Source organism: Cloeon dipterum, chromosome 4 (assembly GCF_949628265.1).
Source record: "Cloeon dipterum chromosome 4, ieCloDipt1.1, whole genome shotgun sequence".
Lineage (NCBI taxonomy): Eukaryota > Metazoa > Arthropoda > Insecta > Ephemeroptera > Baetidae > Cloeon > Cloeon dipterum.
In genome coordinates this window covers 8,641,545-8,664,666 of record NC_088789.1, presented here as the reverse complement: position 1 = coordinate 8,664,666, position 23,122 = coordinate 8,641,545, and the positions used below count along the sequence as shown (strand labels likewise).

The 23,122-nt window shown below is 40.4% G+C and overlaps 1 protein-coding gene across 1 annotated transcript; it reads left to right on the top strand.

The window, feature by feature from the left end:
* Positions 1-13,903: 13,903 nt before the first annotated feature.
* On the top strand, positions 13,904-23,121 carry LOC135942179 (protein inscuteable homolog). The gene is made up of 9 exons (XM_065488173.1): positions 13,904-14,116; positions 15,406-15,959; positions 20,185-20,400; positions 21,031-21,384; positions 21,579-21,771; positions 21,829-22,000; positions 22,061-22,421; positions 22,607-22,730; positions 22,793-23,121. The coding sequence occupies exons 2-9, from the start codon at positions 15,424-15,426 to the stop codon at positions 22,922-22,924; spliced, it is 2,088 nt and encodes a 695-aa protein (XP_065344245.1). The 5' UTR covers positions 13,904-14,116; positions 15,406-15,423; the 3' UTR covers positions 22,925-23,121.
* The last annotated feature ends 1 nt before the right edge of the window (position 23,122 follows it).

The following is a 23,122-nucleotide window of genomic DNA, read 5'->3' as shown; positions in this document are numbered from 1 at the left end:
AACCTGATGTAAACTTCATTCTCACGAATATATCTTTTTTAAAAAGGAATCACCTATCGTTCTACCACTCGAAAAGGCAATTTGTCCTGACTATGAGTGCTTAATCAGGGTCAATAAATTTTAAGAAGAAAAAAATAACGATTTTAATCAATTTTTTTTTCAGAATGAGGAGAGAGATTTGATTGCATATGAACAGAGTAAAATAATTTATTTTTGCACTACATTATTTTTGTTTGAAGCTTCATTAGAACAGAAATCGTAACAATGACGCAATTACGAATTTCAGCAACTTCAAACAATAATGCTTTTTTAAATAAGACGTGTCTCAAAAAAATTAAAAAAAAACGAATAATTTGTTCCTAGATTCCTCTACTGTCAATGTCCCGTTTGTATTTTCTGGTCAACTGACATTTGCGTGCAACAAGAAATTTCTTGCATTTAAAAGTACCACTTTGGTAAACTCTATAATACATAAGTGTTTGTTGTTTGATTAACACGTATTTGAAATTTGGTTTTTGCAGCGGGATTTGGCTTGGAATTTAAAATTATGCTGCAGATTTGGAATGCGATTGGCCACCATTGACACCAAGGAAAAATACGATTGTATGATTAACAACAATCTTAGTAAGATCAGATGTGAAATCATTGCATTTGAATTATAAACTTTTTTGTGCTTTCGACGCCAGCCTCTAAACTCGGCAAAGGCCTTATGTACGCTGTAGCTGCCTCCCGCTTGGGGAAGCTCGATAAACCCACGTGGTGCCACTCAGACGTAGATTTCGACCTCACCTTGGGGGTGGAAAATATTACCATCGATCCCTTGGAAACAAACTTCGCCATAACATTCAGCTTGGATACACCTAGAATTCAAACGGCAGATAAAATTGGGAACGGCATATGTGAAATCTAAATCTACACATTATATCACTCATCATGTAGTGATAATGTTTGCAGATATATGTTAAGCTATTTACAAGATGGCGTGATATAAGACGTAGTGTGGTATTTTCAGTAGATTAGTCTCTTATTACTCTGAACTACTAATCATTGTTTGATGTTTTCACAATTAATTTAAACATGGTGCCTTTTAATTTTGTCAGAAGTATCAGAAGCATAATGTACTTCAAGTGCGGCACATCTTGTCAATTTTATAAAAGAGTTTTGTAAAAAATGTTTTATTCGAAATGTGTTAAAAAATGTTTCTTATCAAATTTTTAGTGTGGGAAAATTATTATAGCGCAGTTATTTTTTTGCAATTTACCGCAATCTAAGACAGCAAATAAATAAATTTGCAAATCTAAAAAATCAGCCATTATTTGCTCCTATCAACGTTGAAGGAAAACAAACCAATTTCTCTGCTGATTTTGAGTGTGTTTAACGCCTAGTGCGTTTAATAATATTTCCTACTCTATTTTCTCTGCTGATTTCGAATTTTATTTGGAGAGTTGGGCATTGTTTTTAGTCTTAGATTCTACTGTCGTCCCGCCTTCGGTCTGTCAGTTGCGGAGAGGCACAGATGATAGATAGGCGATGCGGCCATCGACCCATCCATGCAGAAGTCCATTGCATGGCACACGTTGATCAGCATGCGGATCACGCTCGGACGGCCGCGCAGGGCACCGCAGAAGGAAACTGCTCATTGAAAGAGAAAGAAGCGCAGCAGAAAAATTTTGTTGTTACTCTGATCAGCTCGTCAAAGCTTTATTTTAATGATAAAATTTATACACTCATTATATTTATATTTATTTCACTGATATAAACATTACAAAAAAAGTGAAAAAGGCACCTGTACAAAGCGAACATGTCGCTGAAACTTCGGCAAATCAAAAGATAGCCATTCATCTAAGATTTAATTGGGGCTTGAAAATACGAAAAGAGCAAATAAATAAAGCATAGTGCTACCCAAGCGAAAAATTGTTCGGATAAGTGAACCATAGTTTGAGGAAAGTGGGATCTGAAAACTAATTTCTGCCAATTGTGCGGTGCGATTTTCCTCGCGCAAGAAATTCGCTTTCTCGCCTTCAAATCGGATGAGTCGACATAACTTCATCGTGTGAGGTGTTTGCCACTCTGCAAAGAGTGCAAATATTTTGCTAGCAAACATTCAAGAGCCTCAATCGTCCAGCAAAAATGATGACAGCTTTTCTTCTAAACGTAATTAAGGGGAAGAGTGTGGCATAAAAAATTGTTTGCCCAGCCGCACAAAAATTGTTCAGGTCGTCGTCGTTTGTTAATAGCTGTCGAGTTTGCTTCTTTTCCTCTTATTGGAAACACAAGCATATTCTCCTACAAGTGCGGTCTAAAAACGTTAAATATAATAAAAATATTGATTTATAGTAATTTAAATAGTTTTTGGTGAGTGAATAAGAGAGAGGAAATGCTTGAAAGAAAATTTGAAATATCGACATTCAGTTTCTCGTCTGAACGTGCGTCATATTATAAAACAATGCGCACAGTAGACAAAATAATATTGCTCTTTGATGACAAAGGGGAAACAATATAGTGTCACTCGATGAATATGTGTATGGGGAGCGCATTATTAGGTACATGCTATGAATTTTCAGATGATTCACTGTCTCTCGTCGTCGGGATGGGTGATTCGCCAGTGAAAATATGTATTCGTCAATCGCTTTTCGCCGGTGGGAAAAGCTTATTTTCGGCGAGTCACCGTTCCATTGGCGGAATGCACGCCCCGCACGCCGCGCGTCTCATTATTGCAACTTTTTTCGCTCCCGCGCCACCGATACAGTTAGCGGTCGCTGACCATGCAAATCGCACAAACGTCAACCTGACCCGCGCAAAATACTTTGGAATACCAGCTCTGAAGCATTTTTTAATTTTCTTTTTCCAGAGAAACGCAAACAAAAAACCAGCTGTTATAATATAAAAATAAATAAATAGCAGGAAGCAGCTTTTGTAATTTACAATTAATTTTTAAATTGTCTCCAACGGATAATTCGTATTTTTGAAGCAATAAGTATGAAATGTATTAATAGTAGAGCTGGAAGATCATGATATCCTTCTGTTTCGAAAGTTGTCTAGCACGGAAGGTGGACGAATAGAATTCAATTGCAGTTAGTCACAACAAGTTTTTTCTTCAGTCTCGACAAAGCATCCAGTTTCGCTCTTAATGGCGTTCTCGTTTGATTGATTGCGATGTCGTGCAAATTTGTTTACTTAATCGCAAAAGCTAGCCTCTTTAATTGGACGCGGTGGAGATGAAAAAGGCGATGAGTCTGAGTGTGTGGTACGCGTGTCGCCGCGAGTGTCGCAATTTTTTGTCCTCCTCCAGCCGTCGCGCAAATACAAACGCGTCATTGCGGAAATGCCAGCAAAAGTAGACGCTTGAAGTCTTTGACGTTTGCACTACGCACATTCTAATATTTCTTAGAAACCTCCTCTATTTCGTCCTTTAGCTGGAAATTAGTACATAAAATTTTATAATACTCTCATAACATGCAACAAATTGAATTAGCAAAACACGTGTACTCCTTAGAATAAAAATAATTGCTTTGGTTTAATTTAAATCCGATTTTTGCTCAGATATAATTACAAAATGATTATTTTTAAGAGAATCAATCTGCAGGTAAATGAAATAAGAAACTATATTTGGGCAACATTTCGATCTTTAAATTACAAGTGATTAAATTAATTTAAAAAATATAAATCGCATTTCAAACGGTCTTGGAACCATTGTTTTTATTAATGGCTCTAAATCGTTGTTCATGGTTGAATTTTTCAGTAAATGAAAAATATTTTCTAGGGCCGCGTGTGGTCCAATTTGTGTCAAGTGATGTATTCGACTCGTGTTTTGAGTCAGTCAATGAATTAAGTATAGTAATTCAGCTCCCTTTTCACTGAAAATTTTGTGTATGGTTTGCAGATCGTGTTTCGCGCGTGACTTTTGCGTCTCGTCAGTTGCTTTTGTTTCACTTCTTTTCCCTGCTGAACGAGTGGGTAAAACCTTCCAGTGGGCTCGCGGCGCCGTGAAAACAAAAGCGCTCTTTATCCACAATTCTTGAGGCGTCGCGCGCGTTTCTTTACTTCGTTTCGCTGTCCTTTGATTTCTGCCTCTCATTGTTTGTCATTTCGTCGCACACCAGACGCTCTCTCTGCTCTCTGCTCGTCTGCACTGCCAAACAGGTTCCGTCTTCTCCGCAGCCCGATCTCCGCGTGAGCACCCATCTCTGCACCTGTGCAACCGAATCTTGTTTGCAACTAAATTTTTCGAGCTGCTCCACAACTGGATTGTAATTATAATAAATTCTTGAAATTTCTGTCCATTAAAATTCAATTTTCCTGCTCTTAATTAGTTTAATTATTGTTTGGCAAAGGTGTGTGTTTAGCTAATATAAACATATTTGCCTGTCTAAAATGTGGACTCAGTCAAAACTATTGCGGCTAAGAATCAAACAAAAATGTATTTGTTTTTCTTAGATTAAGGAGAAGTCGGGAAGATAAATTTTCTGGTCCAAACAAGTTAAAAAAAAACAAATCTTTGCTATTATGAGACCCCCTATTATAATAACCCTTAGATTTTAGACATCAATGGGATTAAAACCAGCCATTTAATTTAAACTAAAGGATGCAGTATACCGTTTCTTCATTTGTATGTTTTTCTTTCCGTCCGCTGGCCACTGCACATATTGTATGCCTTGAACGGTGTCAAACTGAAAGTGAAACCCAAGAAGTCGGCTGGTGTTCATGTCATTACACCGCATTCAGTGTGCACGCTTTCTGGTCGGCGCGGAATTCGCACGGGCTTTGTCCTCAAACCACCCCGTCGCCGCAATTTTTCCGCCTTTTAACCACCAATTGAGCGCGTACTCGATTTTTATCTCTTGCATGTGACATCAAAGGTCAAGAACCGGTCGCGAATCCGCTGAAGTTCGCGACAGTGCTTCTTTATTATTCAAGCTAATCTCCAGTTTGAAACAAGAAACGCTCGCTGAAAATTAGTAAAATTGGCGTATTATTCGAAATAGGATATTTGCCTGAAATGCGGATCCGCGGCCCGCGGTGAGTGCGTGCAATTACGGCAGAGATCGGTTTGCGAGCATCCCGGCAGTAAAGCGCTGTGTTTTTCCCAGGATTATATGCTAATAGGGTGGCAATTAGAGGCAGAAAATGCAAATTCCGCTGGAAAACCGAAAGGTCGCCGGCGAAACGTGACTGGCAGAGGTCAAAACTTTTTCGAGGCTCGGCTCAATTTTGCCCGAGTACGCGTTTGGCGAAAAGAGCAGCGCAGGTGGACGCGACGAGCAAAGTGGAAAAATGTAAAGGGAAGACGCAGGGGTCGGCGGCGAGGTCACGACTAACAAGTCGGCCGCGCGCATGCAAGAGAGCAATATCGTGTTCAATTAGAATGAGCTCACACATTAAAAACAGCGACACACTCAAATGCCTTCATACCTGCACGCCGATTTTATAATAGTATGTACGAGTACATAACAACAGATACATGGGTTCCAGCGCCAAGACCAAACCCTTTCATACCTTCCACCTTGCTGTCCTGACTTCATTTTTTATTGGAATGTGCATATTGTTAATAAGAATTATTGACTGATAACACAGGTTAGCAGGATAATTTAAGCGTGTTTAAAAAAGTTGATCGTTAGTCATTATGGGTTGCACAACATTTTTAAATTAAATTTTAAATGCGACCTTGTCGAATTAAATCTTTCTATGCGACCTGTGCTTCAGGGTTGATTTTGATTGCTATATGTCTTATGGGTTTTCCCTTAGTAATGATTTTGTCAAGGGATCAAACTTCTTAAAACGGGGGTTGAGATTAGAGTTACGAAACGATGTAATTGCAGATCAGTAGGGTAACTTAATATATGAAAATACAAAAAAAGGTTCGGCCCAAGCATAGCCTCTGTTATGTGTTTTTACGGAAAAATAAACAGTTCGATATCACGAAGGTAGTAGCATATAATTTCAACTGTCAAAATTTTCTGTTCAAATAAGAAACACTCATTTCATGGTGATTTCCAAAGGCTTTTTTAATTTCTTGATATTCTTAATTTTAATTTTCCTCTATTTGTATTGCACAAATATTTGTATTCAAATGTTGATTTAGAATCGATATATTTCAAGTACATTTTTTGGAATCGCACCAATGCACAATTATTAATCGCACATGGGTGAGGCAAATACCAGTCGTCCTCTGCGCGATAATTGCAGGCCCAATAGAGGAAAGTGGTGAGTCACGCGAATCAAAAATGCAATTGAAAGTGGCTGGATTGGCGTAATGAGTTCATTATCGGTTCTTCTGGCAGCGCGCAGAATAGACTATTTGGAGGAGCGAATGACTTGCGGCTTTTCTCTCTCATTACGAATTTGTCAGCTGCGCTGCGCGTTGCTTTGCTGCCGCGATACAGTTACCGGACCGCCACCGCCGCCGCGCCGCGGTGAGAAGGCGAGAGCGCAGCAGATAACAGGTTGCCGCCGCCGCCGCTGATGACGACGACGACGACGAGAGATGCTGCGAAAGGAGCAAAACAAGTGGCTGCTCCGCTTCATGCCGAGAGCAGCAACTAGCGAGAGTGTTTTGTTGATGCACGCGGACACAACAATCGCAACAATGCTGACGTAACGGCCGCGCAGCCACTTTTTTGTCCCAGCTCGGCCGAGAGCAGATTAACGGCCCTGCTTCTCGCCGCACTCGCAATCGCACAGCGCGACTCCAAATCGATTCTCGGATACCTCTTGACATTCGCTGAATTCGCTTCCCCCTTGCTCTGTCGTTTCAATTTCTTTCCTTCGTGTACCTTTCGCGGCTCCTTTAATCGCGCTAAATCGACGTAAAATTTCGTAAAATAGCAGAGTCGTTCTATATAGGATATGCGGTTGATAAAAAAATTGTAATATTTTGCAAAAGATTGTATTTGGATATTTTTGTAGATTAGTCAATTTGAGTATTGTTGGGTAATTTTACTCGCTTTTTTATCGCTTCCGTGACCATATTAGTAAACAAATGTTAAAAAATACAACCAATTTTTAAAAATGAATTTTTACGTCAATTGGATTTCTTATTTCTGTCGATCTATGTATAAATTTCCAAAATTATAACGAAGGATGGAAATATGAGGAAATTTCAAGCCACGGTTATACATATATACACTTTGCATACCACTTTTGAAAGTGCAGAGCAAGCATGCATTCCTCAGTTTATATTATGCATTGGCGCATGTTTGAGTAAATGTTTATGCAAACACAATCAATTATCGGCGGTAATGATCTACGCGCGCGCGCTCTCGCTGCAGGCCAGCAAATAAATACATATTTTATGCATAATGTTGAGTCTCAGCAACATCAAATAATTCATCTGAAAAGCCGGAGAGAACAGTCAGTGGCGTAACCTGACTTTTCCATGCCATATGCGTTTTGCTACATCTTTCAAGATTGGCGAGGGCGAGTTGCCTTAAATTCTTGTCTCGTAGGAGATAACAATACGGATATTACCAACAGTTTAAACAATGATATCTTGTAACAGGTGTGTGATTAAACACGCACAACTCCATGATTTTCAGCGTAAAAACTTTACAAACAAACCTGAGCAGACTGCAAATAAAAGAGACTTATTGTCTATGTATCATATTTGCGTTATTTTTTTGCAATTGAGTGACTCGAAGTAGTTTAATACAAGACAATAATTGAAAATGCGTTTCGTTGTTTATAATTTTTTACAATCAGATTCCCATTAAGTAAAAAAATTAAAGCAATAAGACAAAGCCTCAATCAAATTCCAATTTTCTTGAAAATTTAACAGTACACATACTTATCCTTTTTGGCAGATTTCGATTCCTCTTGACGAAATCAATATTCAACGGTGAAAACCTTTATATCAGGGTAAATCTTCGTCTAGAAATAAATATATTATTCTAGTAAAGAGAAAATACAACTCAACAATATTTTAAACTCTCACAAACTTTGCTGCTACGACTTAAGTGCTCCCTGGGTAAATTTTGGCACATACAAAGGTATAGAAAAGGTTTTTTTGGTGTTTGCAGTATATACTCCTACCTATGTATGCAACGTTGAATATGAATCCCAAAACAAAATTTTAAAAAATGCCGAACAAAATCTTCATACGTCAAAATATGATCTAGAAGGAACAGATTCAGTAAAACACAGTCTCAAAAAGAGTAACTTTTATTGAGGCAAAAACAGAATAGAAATGCTAGTTCTGCCACTGTGGTTATAATTTAATCAAAAGCTTTGCTCTTGTACACTTATGCTCTCTTTCTTGTCTGCGTATGATCAATACTCCCGGCAGATGGAAAAATACATATATGTTCACAAACATGATCTCAGCGTTGGTTTGCAATGCACCACATTGCACACTCGCTCGAGTAAGAAATAAACAAATAAATAAATAGCCGCAAACTCAACAATAATCTCCCGAATCGGCTCGCTTTTTCTGCTCTCGCATGCGATGTTGCGCGCAGATCAATTAAAAGGCACAAGGCAATTAAGAGCGTTTGTCACGCTCACAGCCTTGAGGACAACTCTACGTATGTGTAGCTAAGTGGCGATTTTGATATGCAATTTATTTCCTTTTAATCGCACCGGAGTAACTGAACAGACAAGATTCATTACTGGCACGCGTGATCGCTCCCGCTGTGATTCCGCCTTATCTTCAGGACGCATCTGCAAAAAAACTGTTGGATTTTTCAAGAGTTATTTCTTGTCGATTGTTTAAAAGTAAACATTATATATGTGCACCAATTGGATTTTTTTAAAATTATTAACAACTGCCTAGTTTTTTACACGCTTCAAATGAAATTTCAGATTCCAAATGATATTGCTGCTAAGAATTAAATGGAGGAAAAAATAAGGGCCATAAAATTATTGCCACCACGTAGCAACAAGACGAGTGGCAATATCCACTCTAAGGTCTGACGCGTAGCACTCTTGCCATTAATAAAATAAACACAATGGTGGCACGTTTTCAACGCTAATTACTTTGTAAAGAACCTTGCAGCTTCTTGCGTACATAGATCGTGCGCAAATATTATATGCAAACATGTTTGCGAATGGTATAAAATTATCTGCTCGACGCATACTTACCTGACTTAAGCAGACATGGATGCTTTCTCTCTGAGCAAATTAAAAGCTGCATGTCGCATCAACAGTTTATTCCAGCCACTGGAATATATTCAGTAAAGAATCTGGTTTAAAAGTCTCACTAATGGTTTTTGATTTGTCTGTCAACGTGTCAACTACAGTAAGTTAAGCAAGTTAAGCTATTCCTGTTTCATCGTTGAGTGATTCGTTAAGTTTTTTTAATCGGTCATTAATAGAAGATGATAAAGAGCGTAACTGATTCAATTTTAAATTGCAGTAAATTTTAGGTTAAATAATATGTATTCAAATGTTACTCAAAGAATCTTTCGTGCCATTCTGTAGAAATAAAATCATACTTATTAAACAAAAATAATTCTTAAAAAAATTGTTCTTAATATGTTTATAGAGATCTTGAAATCGTTAACTGAATTCACATAAGAGACAGAGACTCAATTCTTTAATCTCTTTCTACTTTTCAAAAGTTAAATATGATTTATAGATCCATAAATGCTAAATTTAACGGCCACGGTGAAATCTTTAATAGTCTCAATAAATATCATGAGACCTCGTTACTTTCCTATTTTATGTTTCAAAAAACATCCGTTAAAACATATTTATGAACCAATGACTTACTTTTCAGAGGTTTGTTTTTCATATACCCACCTCACCGTCGATTAGATAAGAGAGGGAGCGGTTTTCGTCAGAGGAATCAAGCTGTAAAACTGTTGATTTGACGAGTTTGAAGGCGGCGGAGAGAGGTGAACTGCTTTTCACGTTTAACGAGAGCAAAGTTCAGCGAAAGAGCAAAGCCGAATTGTATGTATATGCAAGAGGCGTGATTGCAGGCGCATCACCTCCCGAGTTGAGATCGCAAAAGGGAGATGAAAATGTGCGAGAGAGCAGAGCATGATGAGAAATAAAAAAGAGTTATATGGTTCAAGCAGCAGAGAAATTTTACTTATTTCGCGGGCGGATAGAAACCGAGTGAAAGGCGCGGAAAATCGATTTGCACTCTTGAGCCGGAAACGAGAATATTAATATATTATTGTGGCTGCTTATGCTCGCGATGGGCGATAAAGACAGCTTTTCATGCCGAATGTAATTTTTCATTTATCGTGCCGCGAGACGCGCATTGTCGGTGATAAATCGCGGCGTTAAGCGATTCTGGGAATATTTCATACACGCGGATAAAAGACGACGTGCTTTATGATCTTATATAAGTAACAATGTCTTTTAATCAAGTAAGGAATGCTTTGTGAATAATTATATTGTATGCGATGTTAACTATTTATGACCTTTTTGTCGTTTAAAGGCTTCAAAACATTCGAGAAAATTATTTTTGAGACATAATGCTCTTAGCGTAAAAAGCAGAATTGACGGTACACCATAAAACCATTGTTCAATTAGAGAAAAGCCCTGGGTTAATCCTCTTAGCACCTTTTAATAAATTTCTGGACAAGCTCACGTGTAATAAACTTGGGGCTCTTGGGGAGAATTTTCTTCGAAATTATTTGGCTTCTGGTGAATATCCTAGCTGTTTAAAAAGGGTCATGCTTTCAATAAGAGGCTCAAATAAATAGCATGAGCTATTGAAATTGTGCAAATTTTGAGCCGAGAATCTTAAGGAGTACGGTTAACAATATAAAATTATTATTACACATATGATGATTTAGTTTGAACGGATTTAAGAATTTTTGTTAGACGTTGATTTTTAATAAATATATAATAAATTATTTCCAGTTAGAAATTACGTAATGAAATATTTTTTGTTTATGACCTCCTCGAGTGCAAATTGCCTTCAATGGCACCAATAAAGAAGTTAAATTGATATGGACAAAGGATAAGAATTTAAAGCTAATGAAGACAAATTTTTAAAAAGTTAGAAAAATCTGCTTGTCATCATTCTGGTTTTTTATACCATCTTTCCCCTATTTTCAAGTTGTTCCCTGTAATCTACACATTTGCTCTCTATCGCATAATATTATGGGAATATAGCTGCCCTGCTTATTCACGTAAACCACGTAAACATAATTTTTATCTTAATTCAGAATAATATAAAACATTTGAGCTACTTGAAGTTATCCTTTCCGAGTTGCGAACATGTTCCCAACGTCAAAACCTCTCAGCCAGTGCAGCAATATGCGAACATTGATTTTGCTGCCATGATTTCTTGGAGGAATTTCACGCTCAATCGACGACGCGCAGTTTAACAGAGAGGAATACAGAACAATGCACGTTTTAATATCAAAGCATTGCGGACAAATGGTATATATTCGCAGCGTGAGATTTTCCGCATAATTTGCCTCCGACCTGCTGCGGCTGCTGTACGCGAAAGAAAAGGAAATCGCACGCAGAGAGTCGAGCAAGGGATACTTGACGCCGATTCTCGGCAATTATGAGCCTGGAAAACCAGAGGGTTCGCGCATTATTTTCGAGCCGCGCGCGTGTGAATCCAGCGCCACGGGAAAGAAAGGTTGCGACCGAGGGGCCCAAGAAAGAAAAGCGTGTGAACAAAAACGTGTCGCGATGGAGCGGCGGGCATAGGGAAAAGTGACGATTTTTCGGCCTCGTCCAAATCCCCCTTCAGCCCCCAATCAATCGTGCGTTGCTTTTGGCCGTTACGATCGGACAAGTGATGTTGCACCGTAGATGAAATTTTTAGAGGCCCCTGCTCTTTCTCCACGCTCACGCATGCATGCATGCATCCCACGGATAATTGTATCAATAAAACGAATTCGACCTAAACCTTTTTATTTGTTTGTAATGTCAGTTAACAATTATTTCTAATAAAGAAGGCATTGTTCGGAAATAAATAATTGTTAATAGTTGTGCAGTGGGCCATTGATTTATTTACATAATAGATTAAAAAAAACTTCTCGGTTCTCAGTGACATCGAACATTTTTCTTGATTTGCAATTAACGGCATGGTCTGTTAAAAAAAGAATGAAAAGGAAATCTCAAAACGAAATTTTAAGATCAACCACTTACTCTATCTCTATGGTATTTTTATGAGTGTGTTTTTATTTTAACTTTTTATTACCAGCCATCCAATCAATTGATTTTTAATTTCATCTCTCTGTAATTTGTTATTTGCGTTATATTCTTTACAAATTATACATATTGGTGCATGGTTATTGGAATCTATTGAATGCAAAATAGGGATATATAGTACCTTAAATTTTATGAAATTAAAAAAGTTATTTGATTTTGCTAAAGCACAAAAATTGGAATTAAACGGTTTAAATTAAAAAAAAATGTCCTAGCATTCAATAGACTCAAATACCAAAACCCCTTTGTAAAAGTCTTTTCCTGTTTTAGTTTTATTTTTAATCAATATTTCTCGTGAACAAATAAAAAAGCTTTAAATGAAAGCAATATTGCAGTCTACAAAAACAAACTGTTGAAGTTTTTGCATCCTATTAAACCCTGCAATTTAAAAGATGAAATTTTTTGTTTGCTTTGCAACAGGATGCTCAAGGACGCGAGGCGGATCTCCTGGTGCAGATGCCAACCCTTCTTTTTATTACTGCTCGTGTTTGGCTTCTCGACGGCAGTTGCGGCCGTTCAAATAAAATCGCAGCAGCTCTATCGCGCTTATTTATCTGGCTTTGGCCGCGCCGCACCTGGACTTGCACTTCTTGATGTGTGCTTTTACTGCGTCGTGTTTTGGTGCGATATGGGGGTCACGTGAGAGACCGTTATTCCGGCGCGCGCGACTGATGAAAAGGGGGTGCGACTGCACATGGTTCCCACAAATGAAGCGGGGAGCACAACATCGAAAGCGGCTCTTCCGCGATCGCAACCCTCCTGCTTGTAAAGTCCACCATTCAAGTCTCTGCGACTGAAAGCCAAACCGGAATAGTCTTCCTTTCTCATGACGAACAGGAACAGAAAAAAACGAAGAGCAGCGTTGATCCGAGAAAGAGGAAGTTTAAAAAAACACCCCTTTTGTTCAAGGGGTGAAAATTGTTGTTATGCGCTCCAAGAACAATTTGCACTGCACGTGAGGACGAATCCCACTTGAATTTTCGCGCAAATTGGCACCGACTGAAGCAGCGTGCAGGCAAAGAGCAAAATGCGGTGGGCAGGCCTTTATTAGAAGCGGCGAGATTAAATTTTATTGCATCCGTCCGCCAGTGGATGGACCACAATGGACACGATTGGAAAAATTGCAGCCGGCTGCACATTTCACACGCATGCAAAACAGAGCCGTCTAAGCTACAGGCCCTCATGGGCACACGTGCATTTTCTATCAGTACATCGTTGGTATGTTTAATTTAAAATATTTACAAACAACTATCACAAGAGACAAAGCATATTAAAAGTCAATACTGATTTGATTTAAGATAGCATTACTTGCCTTGTTACCTTTGCCTTTTGCTTTAAATAAATGTTTGATAAATAATTTCATTTTTGCAAACACGAGATACTGAGGACTGTTTTTGCAAATGATTTTTGTGATGGTTGTAACAAATAGATTAATAAATTTTACCTTATCTCAATTACGAAGGAACTAACTCTAGTATTCTCTCAAGTCACTTAAGTATATTTTGCAATGGCTGTTTTTTCATCGTTTAGTGATAAATCGAATTTTGCGATAAACTTGTACAACGCTTTAATGACATTCACAGCAAGTCAACAGCTTTTATTTCATAATTATGAAAATTTGTTCCTCAGCTCGTACTTCAGGTGGTCTCTCGCCGGGTACGTGTTTTATTATAATTTTACACACACTCCGCGAGTATGTGACCGTAGGCCGCGCGGCGGCGTGGAGCGAGCTGCAGACTTGCAGAGAGCGCAGGCGGCCAGCAGCGGCTGATGGTTTGAGCGAGAGACCAGGAGAGTGGCAGCCGAAGCCCCTCTCCCATGTTCAGTCATTGATGAGCGGCCGAGGAGTGAGTGTCGGCCCACAGTGCATAATATATTTATTTCTGGCAGCGGCGTGGTCTCTCATTGTCAGTGCGCAAATTGGATTCAGTGCTTGAAAGAGGATTACTGTGCTGCATTACTGATAACCGCTCTTGGACTTGAAATATGTAATAAGGTGGGATGACTTTCCTGTTTTCTTCCATTTATTGTTTTTATAATTTTTCGAAAAATTTTACTCAAAATAAAAAAAATCTTTAAATTAGGGAAATAATTATTTTTTAGTATTTTTTTGCTGATGTCACAATTAAATTATTTTTCTGGAAGTGTTATTTTTTGAAACCAAATATTGGTCCGGTATAGGTCTCTTGATTGAAGAGCTATGAAAAAAAACGCAATCCGTAGAAGTTTAGCTCGGATTTATGACCATTCTTGCAGTCACGGACGGTGAGAATACGTGTGTGTGCTTAGCAAACTTGTTTGGCTTCCCCCTTGAGAAATCGCGCACATTTGACGTTTTGAGCCGGCAGCACAGATTCAAAGAAGTCTATTTGATGTGGCGGCCAAACCGCAGGCAGAACGCGGGCGGACACAGGCAGAAATCGCAAAGTCCCCTTGCGTGATCGTTGGTTAAATTTTGCGTCTGCGTGTGTGTTGCGCAAAGCTTCGAATTAGAGCGGCGTCGCGGACCATTTGGCTAATTTGGCTGCTCGCGATCATTAAATGCTATCAGCGTCGGTCAAATTGCTGGGTTTTCGCTAATTTCGCCGGGCTCGGTGCTTTATATTTCACTTGTGCTGCTGGGCAAGAAAGAAAGAGTAAAAACAGGGGCAAGGTCGTCAAAAGTCATTCCTCTCGCAGCCGCGCGCAAGAAAAATAATACGTGAATTACGCGGCGCGGAGCACCCAGCGCGCGCTTGTGTGGCTTCTTGTTCCTTTTGTTGTCTGTCAAAGTGAACTGACACTCTGGAAATTAATGCGACCGTCATCATAATTGCGTGCACTCGCAAGAGACGCTGTGCATTTGAGCAATATACCTTCCTGAAAAAAAATGCGTAAATGAGTTTTTCTTCATACGAAAACATCACATGACTGTGAAAATAATGAGAAAATGAACTCTAAAGAGAGAGAGCAAGTAAATATTACACAGGGATCTTAACAATTTTGGACCGTTTAACGTAAGAGGTACCGGTACCGCAGCTGCGTTTATTGAGGAATTTGTTCAAGGGGAAGAATCGTGTTAAAACGAATGCATGATATGTGTTCAGTATGGGTATATATAGTTTTCCTATCAGTTTTTATTTACTTTTTAATGTTAAAGAAATAAAACCGTTAAAAATTAGATATGAAAATTAAGTAAAAAGATAAAACTCCAATTAGTTACTCATTAAAATTCTAAGGAACCTTTTCTAATTGGACGAAGTTATTTAACCGTATTTCTGACCCAATTTTTTCTTGGATTGCTAGGTGCATCACCCATTTTGAATGCTAGAAGAAATGCCCTCAGCGGCGCAGCTCTCGCGTCTGCTGGATCTCGGCGCCGACGCCGGCGCTGCCGAAGAGTCGGAAGAGTCCTCGACGCCACCCGGCCAGTCCTTTCGGCGTGGCAAGAGTCGCGTTTACCACGCGTCCGAGTGGCCCGCAGAGCAGCAGGATGAGTGTCTGTGGTCACCGGGTGCCTGCGGCCCCGGGGGCCAGGGCAGCCCCCAGCAGGGTCCGCGGGGTTGGCAGCTGGTGGTGTCGGGCCACGCCGGGCCCCCAAGCCACAAGAGCCAGGACTCGGGCTTTTCAGACTCTGAATCGGAGGCGTCGCCCCTCGAGCTGAAGCCCCTACCCAGGGCGAGGGGCTCGCCCACCCCAGGCACCCCCTTGCAGTGTTCCACCCCCAAGACGGCCAGGGGCACACTCAGGGCGCGTCTCGTAAACCGCAAGAGCAGCGATAAGGTTAAGAGCAAGCGGCCAGGCGAGGAGACGACCTTAGCGCCGGTCAACCCGGCCCTGGATCTGCTCCTGACCACGAGGTAGGTCACCTTAATTTAATTTTCTCACGAATGAATTCTCTATGTTTGTCACCTTTCCAATGTGATGTTCGTAAACAATGTTCTTTAGTATCACTAGGAAACTCAAAATTTTCAAGTAGAATGTATTTTGAAAGAACTATTCAAAACAGATTTATATACATACCTTTCAAAAATTTGATCGCAGAAAGGGAAATGGAAATGGGACCACTGACGATCAGCCCGTTATCATCAAATTTTCCCATTTAGTCATTCATTCACTCTTGTAACAAAAAAATACTTCTATTTTTCATCTTCCTTTCCCGATTTTCCATTTAATAAATACAGACAGTATATATGATAAAAAAAACTTTCTTCCGATAAGACAAAAAATGTAATAAAGCGTTAAATTTTTGCAATGTAACAGAAAAACAAATCCTAAGATGCAGTATTTATTAAACACGGAAAAGTGTACAACTAGGTCATTGTCATTAATTAGGTTTTATCTTACTGGCTTATTCAGTCAGACTAATAACTCTTTTTCAATTCTAGAAATGATAAGACTGAAAATGAAATGTTGAACAAAACAAATCGAAAGTTAATTTTACTGCATGTATCAAAACCATGGGCGGCAGTCAGGTTGCTTGTTTAAAGTTTCATAAAATTCGTTAGGTAGGAACTGACCATTTTTAATTAAAAAAGTGCTGCCCTGTCAGAGAAATTTGCCAAAACTGTCTCTGTCAGGATTCTGCCCAATACTGACACAGTTTATTTGGAGCAGGATTCCTTTTTTCAAGCAATAGTTTACGATTGACTGATCCAGGTTAAATTTCTCAGATACAGTGTACAAACGCCCGTTTTCATTTGTTGCACGGCGTGTAACCTGTCATAGGCAGGGGAGTGCTGAAGGGCAAAGAATGTAGCACCTTCAACACTTCTCGCATGCGGTTTTGCTGTTAGACACATCGAAAAATAGGGGCCAAAGGAGCGAGAAGAATTGCGCGTGAGTCACTAATCGAGTGTCTGAGAGGAAAAAGTCGTAAAATCTCTCAGCAGTAGGAAGCGCGGATTCAAATGTCTAGAAGCGTGACCACATTTTTATAGGCAGGAGCAAAGTGGAGTGTTGCGAAATCGGGCTCTGGGAGGGACGAAACGAGAATCGCTGATTTTGTGCTGGGCGCATTTAATGCGAGCTGGTGAAAGAGCACCGGCATCGTAAATCAGAGTGCGCGCACGCATTGCTCACATTTATTTATGCAAATATATGCTGAGCCGCGTTGAAGAGGACAAAGAGCGACCAGCAAGAGGTGGAGTTTAAAGAGGATTACAACGCTGAAATGTCTCTCAAGAATTGCTTCATTAAATTTTAACTTCGTTTTAGCTTTGCTGACTCTCAACAATTTGCAAGTGCTTTATAACTTCTATAAAAGCTCTGAAAAATATTTAGAAATTATTTTCTCGCAGGTAAAATATGATTTGAATTTTTATTTAGATTTTTACACTAGGAAATATTAATTTTTTTTCAAAATGTAGAGTAGGAAAAATTGCCATCAAATATCGCCAAATTTTGATAGCTCGTCTTTTCAGCACTTTTATATTGCAATCGTAATTTATTTGAATAAAAATTAAATAAAATAATAAGTAAGAGGTTCTTCTGTTGAGTTTGAATCACCTTTGAGCGTATGCGCGCGTCAGTGATTTGAACGCCTGCCTCGCTAGTTAGGCTCTGTTAGCAAAACTTTTTGTTTGCAGATAAGCTGGTCGGGCGAAAATACAAAAACACAATATAAAAATAAATCTCCGGCTCGTCACCCACATGCGCGGCAGGCACGCGGTGCTCACGCAGAATTTTAAAAAGGGCTCCTCCACGAATCGGCATCTTTGCCTACCTTTTTTCAAATTGTCTGTATCTTCATTTCTGGATCAGTTCTGTTTTTTTAAGCAAGATAGCATAAGTGATTTTTGATTTTGTAATAGAGAAATTTACTTTTTGGAACTTGGGGTTGCTAGCAGTTCATCTCGCATTGGGCTCAGGAGATTAATCTCAAGGGCATCTGTCCACTTGCGATGAAGTTACCCTTCGTGAATTTAAATTCTCGACTCTAGACGTTCTGTCGGCTATAAGAGCTTTCAATCCAAGTATGAAGGAGTTGGTAGGCATCACCATGAATAAAAAGTACTAATGCAAAAGAAATTTCATTCCTGCAAATCTAAAAGTTGAGGTTTCGTGTTTTGTTATTTTTTATTTTATGATTTTGCGTTTGCTTTTTCGGACTTATGCCATAAAAAATGATAAAGTCCGACCACAGCATCGCAAACAACAAGGGACCAATTAAAAAAGCAATTAGGCAGGGAGGGCCGTAAAATTAATTGGCGGCGCGAATCTTCGGCTTTTTTTCTTTTGTGCCTCCTTCCTCCTTTGTTTGTTGCTGCGAATATCGCTTTTTACCCACCAAGGCTCCGCACTCTCAGTCAACGGTGTTCAGCGAAGAGACAAAATTAGCTTTTTCACTGTCGAACAGCGCGTCTCTCGCGTCGTGGAGGAAAGAGAGAGTGTGTGTGTTGGACAATTTCTGATCCGACGCGCGGTGTTACATATATTATGCCACTACTTGTCTTGCTGCTCTCGTTGGCCGCGTGGAAGGTCGCGCGCGTTTATACAATTGTGAGCGTCACCGCAATGTGCGTACTATCCACGCTGCTTGTCAGCGTGTATAAAACCAAAATGTTGCTTTTGGACTCACGACAAGAGAGAAACTTTTCACGCGCGCAACAAATTAGCCTCCGCAGAAGTCTCCTTTGTCTCGCGGCCTTTGTCAATTTTATTGGCCATTATTTACTTCTCGCAGCCCCTCCAGATTCAATAAAGAACCCTGGGCTTCTGCATCGTCTGGAATTTTAATTGGAATACGCCAAGACCAATTTTTTGCACAAACACCGAAAGTTACAGAACATAAATTCGGTCTTTTTATTACACAATGGAGTTTTAAACGACCATCTAAACTGTCTAAACAAAGTCATATAAATCCTCCAAGCGAGATCAGCAAGGCGAACAGGCTAAAACTTTTGATGATATCCAAAGTACAAATTTTAAGCTAGCTATTTCCCTTCAAATTAAAATCCCTCTTGTACAGTGTAAATTATTCACTTGTTTTATGGAGGAAAGAGGTTTTTTGCGCGGCAATAACTTTGCCCTTGTCACAGGTTGTTCCCCGATAGCAAAAAGCGGGTGATTTTTTCCGATCGCCACAGTGTATTCTTTCCAGCCAAAAAGATGCTAACTCGCGTGAGCGCGTGTGTGTCGAATCGAATAACAATAAATTTCGGCGGGAGCATTATTTGATTTTGCTCACGTAGGCCAGCAGCAGCAGCAACACCGACTCCGAGTTTATGTAAAGGTCTTTTCTCGACGAAAAAACGCAGACTGCCCTGCTTGGGTTCATTAGCCAAACGTGCGCGCGCGCGCGCGTGTGTGTGTGTGTGTGGCGGGCAAAATCAACTCAATAATTTGCTGAAACTAATCACTTCATCAAAATCGATTTGCAGGACGTGGCCCTCGCAGAAAACTCACTCTTTGCTTTTTGTATTTGAAGCAGATGCAAACAAAGTTTCAGGTTTCGCTCTTGATTTTATAATTTACTCGATGAATTGCTTTGAGGTATGAAATAATTAAATCGCAGGTGGTTAATTTAAAAATTACAGATCATCAAAGAAAATTAGAACTGAGCGGCAAATATCTGCTTTAATCGGTGGTTGTGCAAATTTTCGAGATTTATCGCTACGGATGAAAATGAGCAGAGCGAACTGCACTTGACCACGAATTCGCCGAGATTTCTTAGAAACGCATTATTTACGACTCCATTAATTGGATCCTGCAGGAGATCGCGCGCATCCATCTCATTTTCCTTCTGAGCGTCGCGTGCGGACATGCGATCAGCGTGCATTTCATTTTTCTCATTATGTTTGCCATCTTCACAAAAAGAAACGCAGCGCGAAAAGTGAAAACACCAAAGAGTAGCGTTGCTATGTTTATGACATTCAAATTTGTTCTCTTTTAGCCGGAAACATCAAATAGACATGTTTACAGTGAAACTACTCTCTACTTATTATCTTCGTGTTTTTTCAATGCCGCAAAAGATTTCAAGCAACAAAGTCGTTTTTACTTTTTCACATTTACTACCTTGACAAGTTCATGTGGATACATTTTTTCACTTAACAGCGATTCAAATTTTTCAATGCATTGTTACAGAATAGTCGGGAGCGAGGTTTGTCGCGATCCAGTGGAGCAGTGGTTGCAGGAGACGCGCTACCGTGTTGAAGCCGAATGCACCACGACCCTGCAGGGCAAGGCAATCGCCTCCAGGTTAGGTGGCGCCTGCTCCAGGGTGGTCGGTGCCAGGGATGCCGTCAGGGCCCTCCAGCAACAGGCGCACGTCATCTCGGCGGAATTCGCAAGGCTCTGCCAGTGAGTATTTTCTTGAGTGTCTCCCAAAGATGCAGGAACTTAAATTTCCTCATCAGAATTTTCCTTCGTGCAAAAAATACATTTATGTTTAAAAAAATGTGCATATTCATTTTCGCCAGTTGTCAAACATACAATAATAATTGACAAGCCATAAAGCACAAAAGCAGGAAAAATCAATCATCAAAGCAAACTCTTATAAATTCAATGAAGCACCTTCCTGGGTGTATGGGGTCCTTTTCTACTAGTTTCAGCAACAGGTCGCAGCCCAAAACTAATTCATGGCTTTATCCTTCCTCTTGAAATGAAATAATGCATTGATCTTTTTGTGCAGTTAAGATTTTCATATTTTTGTACGTCAGAGAAATAATTATAGCGAAGCGCGTGCTGCCTGAATGGTCACGCAAATCGCGTGCCCAGCCATTCCTCGGCACTTCCCTAGCCTTCGGCAGCGTGCATGCATGTTTTCCCGATTGCTTTTTGCGCTCGCGTGTAATGCTCAAAGATTTGCTCTCCACCTGCCATATTTTTATTAATATTCCTTGATCGTGCCTTGGGAACAGGTGGCGTGAATTTTGTTCAGCATTTTTATCTGTTTCACCAATTGATCGAGTCTCTCCTCTTTCCCGCCAGGCACATGGAACTAGAGCGTCTCGAGTCCTGTCCGGACCTGGCGGACAGCTTAATCACGCATGTGGATGCATTTGTGCGTGGCTACCAGTCTCATCAAGCGGCGTGTGCGGACGAGGTGCGGCCCTCCGAAGAGCAGGAGCGTCTCGCCAGGGAGGAAGCCACTCTGGTGGCCGCATGCAACCGGCTAGTAGCTACCTGTGCCTGCTCAGGGCCACCCAGCAAGGAACAACTGGCGCTGGACGTGGCAGCCCTCGGACACTCGTTCACCAGACTTGTGGATCGGGTGCTCAGCCACGAAATCAAGGCGCTTGTTTCTCTCATCGAGCAGTCCAGTCCCTCAGAACTTGAACTCAGGTCGGTATTAAAAACTATTAATGCGAAGAAAATTTAAATGTTTTTATGAAGTGGGTCATATTTTATATTTAATTAATCAAAGACAACACACGAGTGTTTGAGGTTTTTGTCTATGAAAAAATAATGAAATTAAATTGATTTTTTTAATTTATCGAAAATTAATTAATATGAGTTTTTTTAATTTCAACCTTTAGGTCTGCATTGGCGAGCATCGCAGCTTTGGGCCTGGAAGGCAGCCATTTGTGCAAACTGATTGCTAAGTGCGGAGCCGTCAGGGCGCTCCTGGCAGTCTGTCTTGATGCCACCAAACCCAACCTCAGAGTTGCCGCCCTCAGGACGCTGGCCATCGTTTGCAGCGAGGTGGAAGCCGTCAGGCACCTGGACCAGGTAGCTTTACAACCCACTCCTTAAATGTTGGATTTATTAACCAAATTTTCCCGTCAGGATGGAGGAGTGGAGATCCTGGCAGACATCCTAGCAGAAAACCAAAGAAGCGAGGAGGAGCGAGCAGAGGCTGCCTCCGTCTTAACGCAGGCCTCCACCCTCGGAGTGGACGGCAGCCTCACCATCGAGTCGCTACCTGACCACCTAGACTCGCTGGTTACCTCATTATCAAGTGCGTTTTTATTTCAAATGAGTTTCTTTGCCCTTTAACACTAAAAATTTCCATCAACAGGAATGGCAAGTGAGACGCGGAAGGGCGAGTCCCTGCTGCTTGCCCTGGCCACCCTGACCAACCTTTCGTTCCTGGAGCCGCGGCAGTGCGTGATGCTGCTCGTGCAGAAGGACGCGGCCAACCAGTTGCTGGCCGCTGTTCGCAGCGGCGTGTCCTCATCTCTCTTTGTGCAGGAGCAGGCGGCCACCCTTCTGGCCAACATGGCTGCCGTGCCTGAGGCCAGGGCAGAGCTGGCCGAGAGTGGCCGTGCAGTAGTCGCCCTGCTGTGCTTCCTACAAATTAGGTCGAGTCCGCTCCAGCGATCTGCAGAGATTTCTGCTGCTGAAAGGGTCCAACAGAAGTCTGCAATCGCTTTATCAAGGTACTAATAAATGAAACTCTTCTAAAATATAATTTTTTGCCTCATCAAGGGTATGTAATAAAAAAAGATTACCCGTAAAATGCAACTTTTTGCTTAAAATGTTTTTCTTTACAATTTAAGCATTTAAGTTATTTCAGACTCCCTTTTACTCAAATTCAAAACAAATTCTTCTTTCTTCTTTGCAGGTTGTGCAGTTCCCAGACAGTCGCTCAACAGATTGTAGAGTTGCAAGGGGCTGAGCGTCTAGTTCGCCTGTGCAAGGATGAAAAGGAAAGGAACCACAGTGATGCGGTGCTTGTTGCCTGCCTTGTAAGCTCGCGATAATCAGAAGGATGCAAATAAGTCATTGCTGAATGTTGTATTTTTTCCAGTCTGCGCTCAGGAAAATCGCTTCGCATTGTGGGCCAGAGGTAATTGAGAAGCTAGGTGCCGAGGAACTGGTGGCGCCCAGACTCCTGGACTCGTTCTTGCTTTACTCATCCCGCCAAGAGAGCTACGTGTGAACTCTAAAGCACCAAAAACTCTAAAGTGAGATCAATGACATCAAGTCAAAATCGTGTAATCTATATACACACACTGGTGTCCTTCATATGTTTAATTTTAAGAACTCCTTTTTTAAAAACATTATGTATTATTTGTCTTGAAGAAGCTACTGATTAAAGATGAATATTTTAATTAAATTAAAAATTCTATATTTTTCT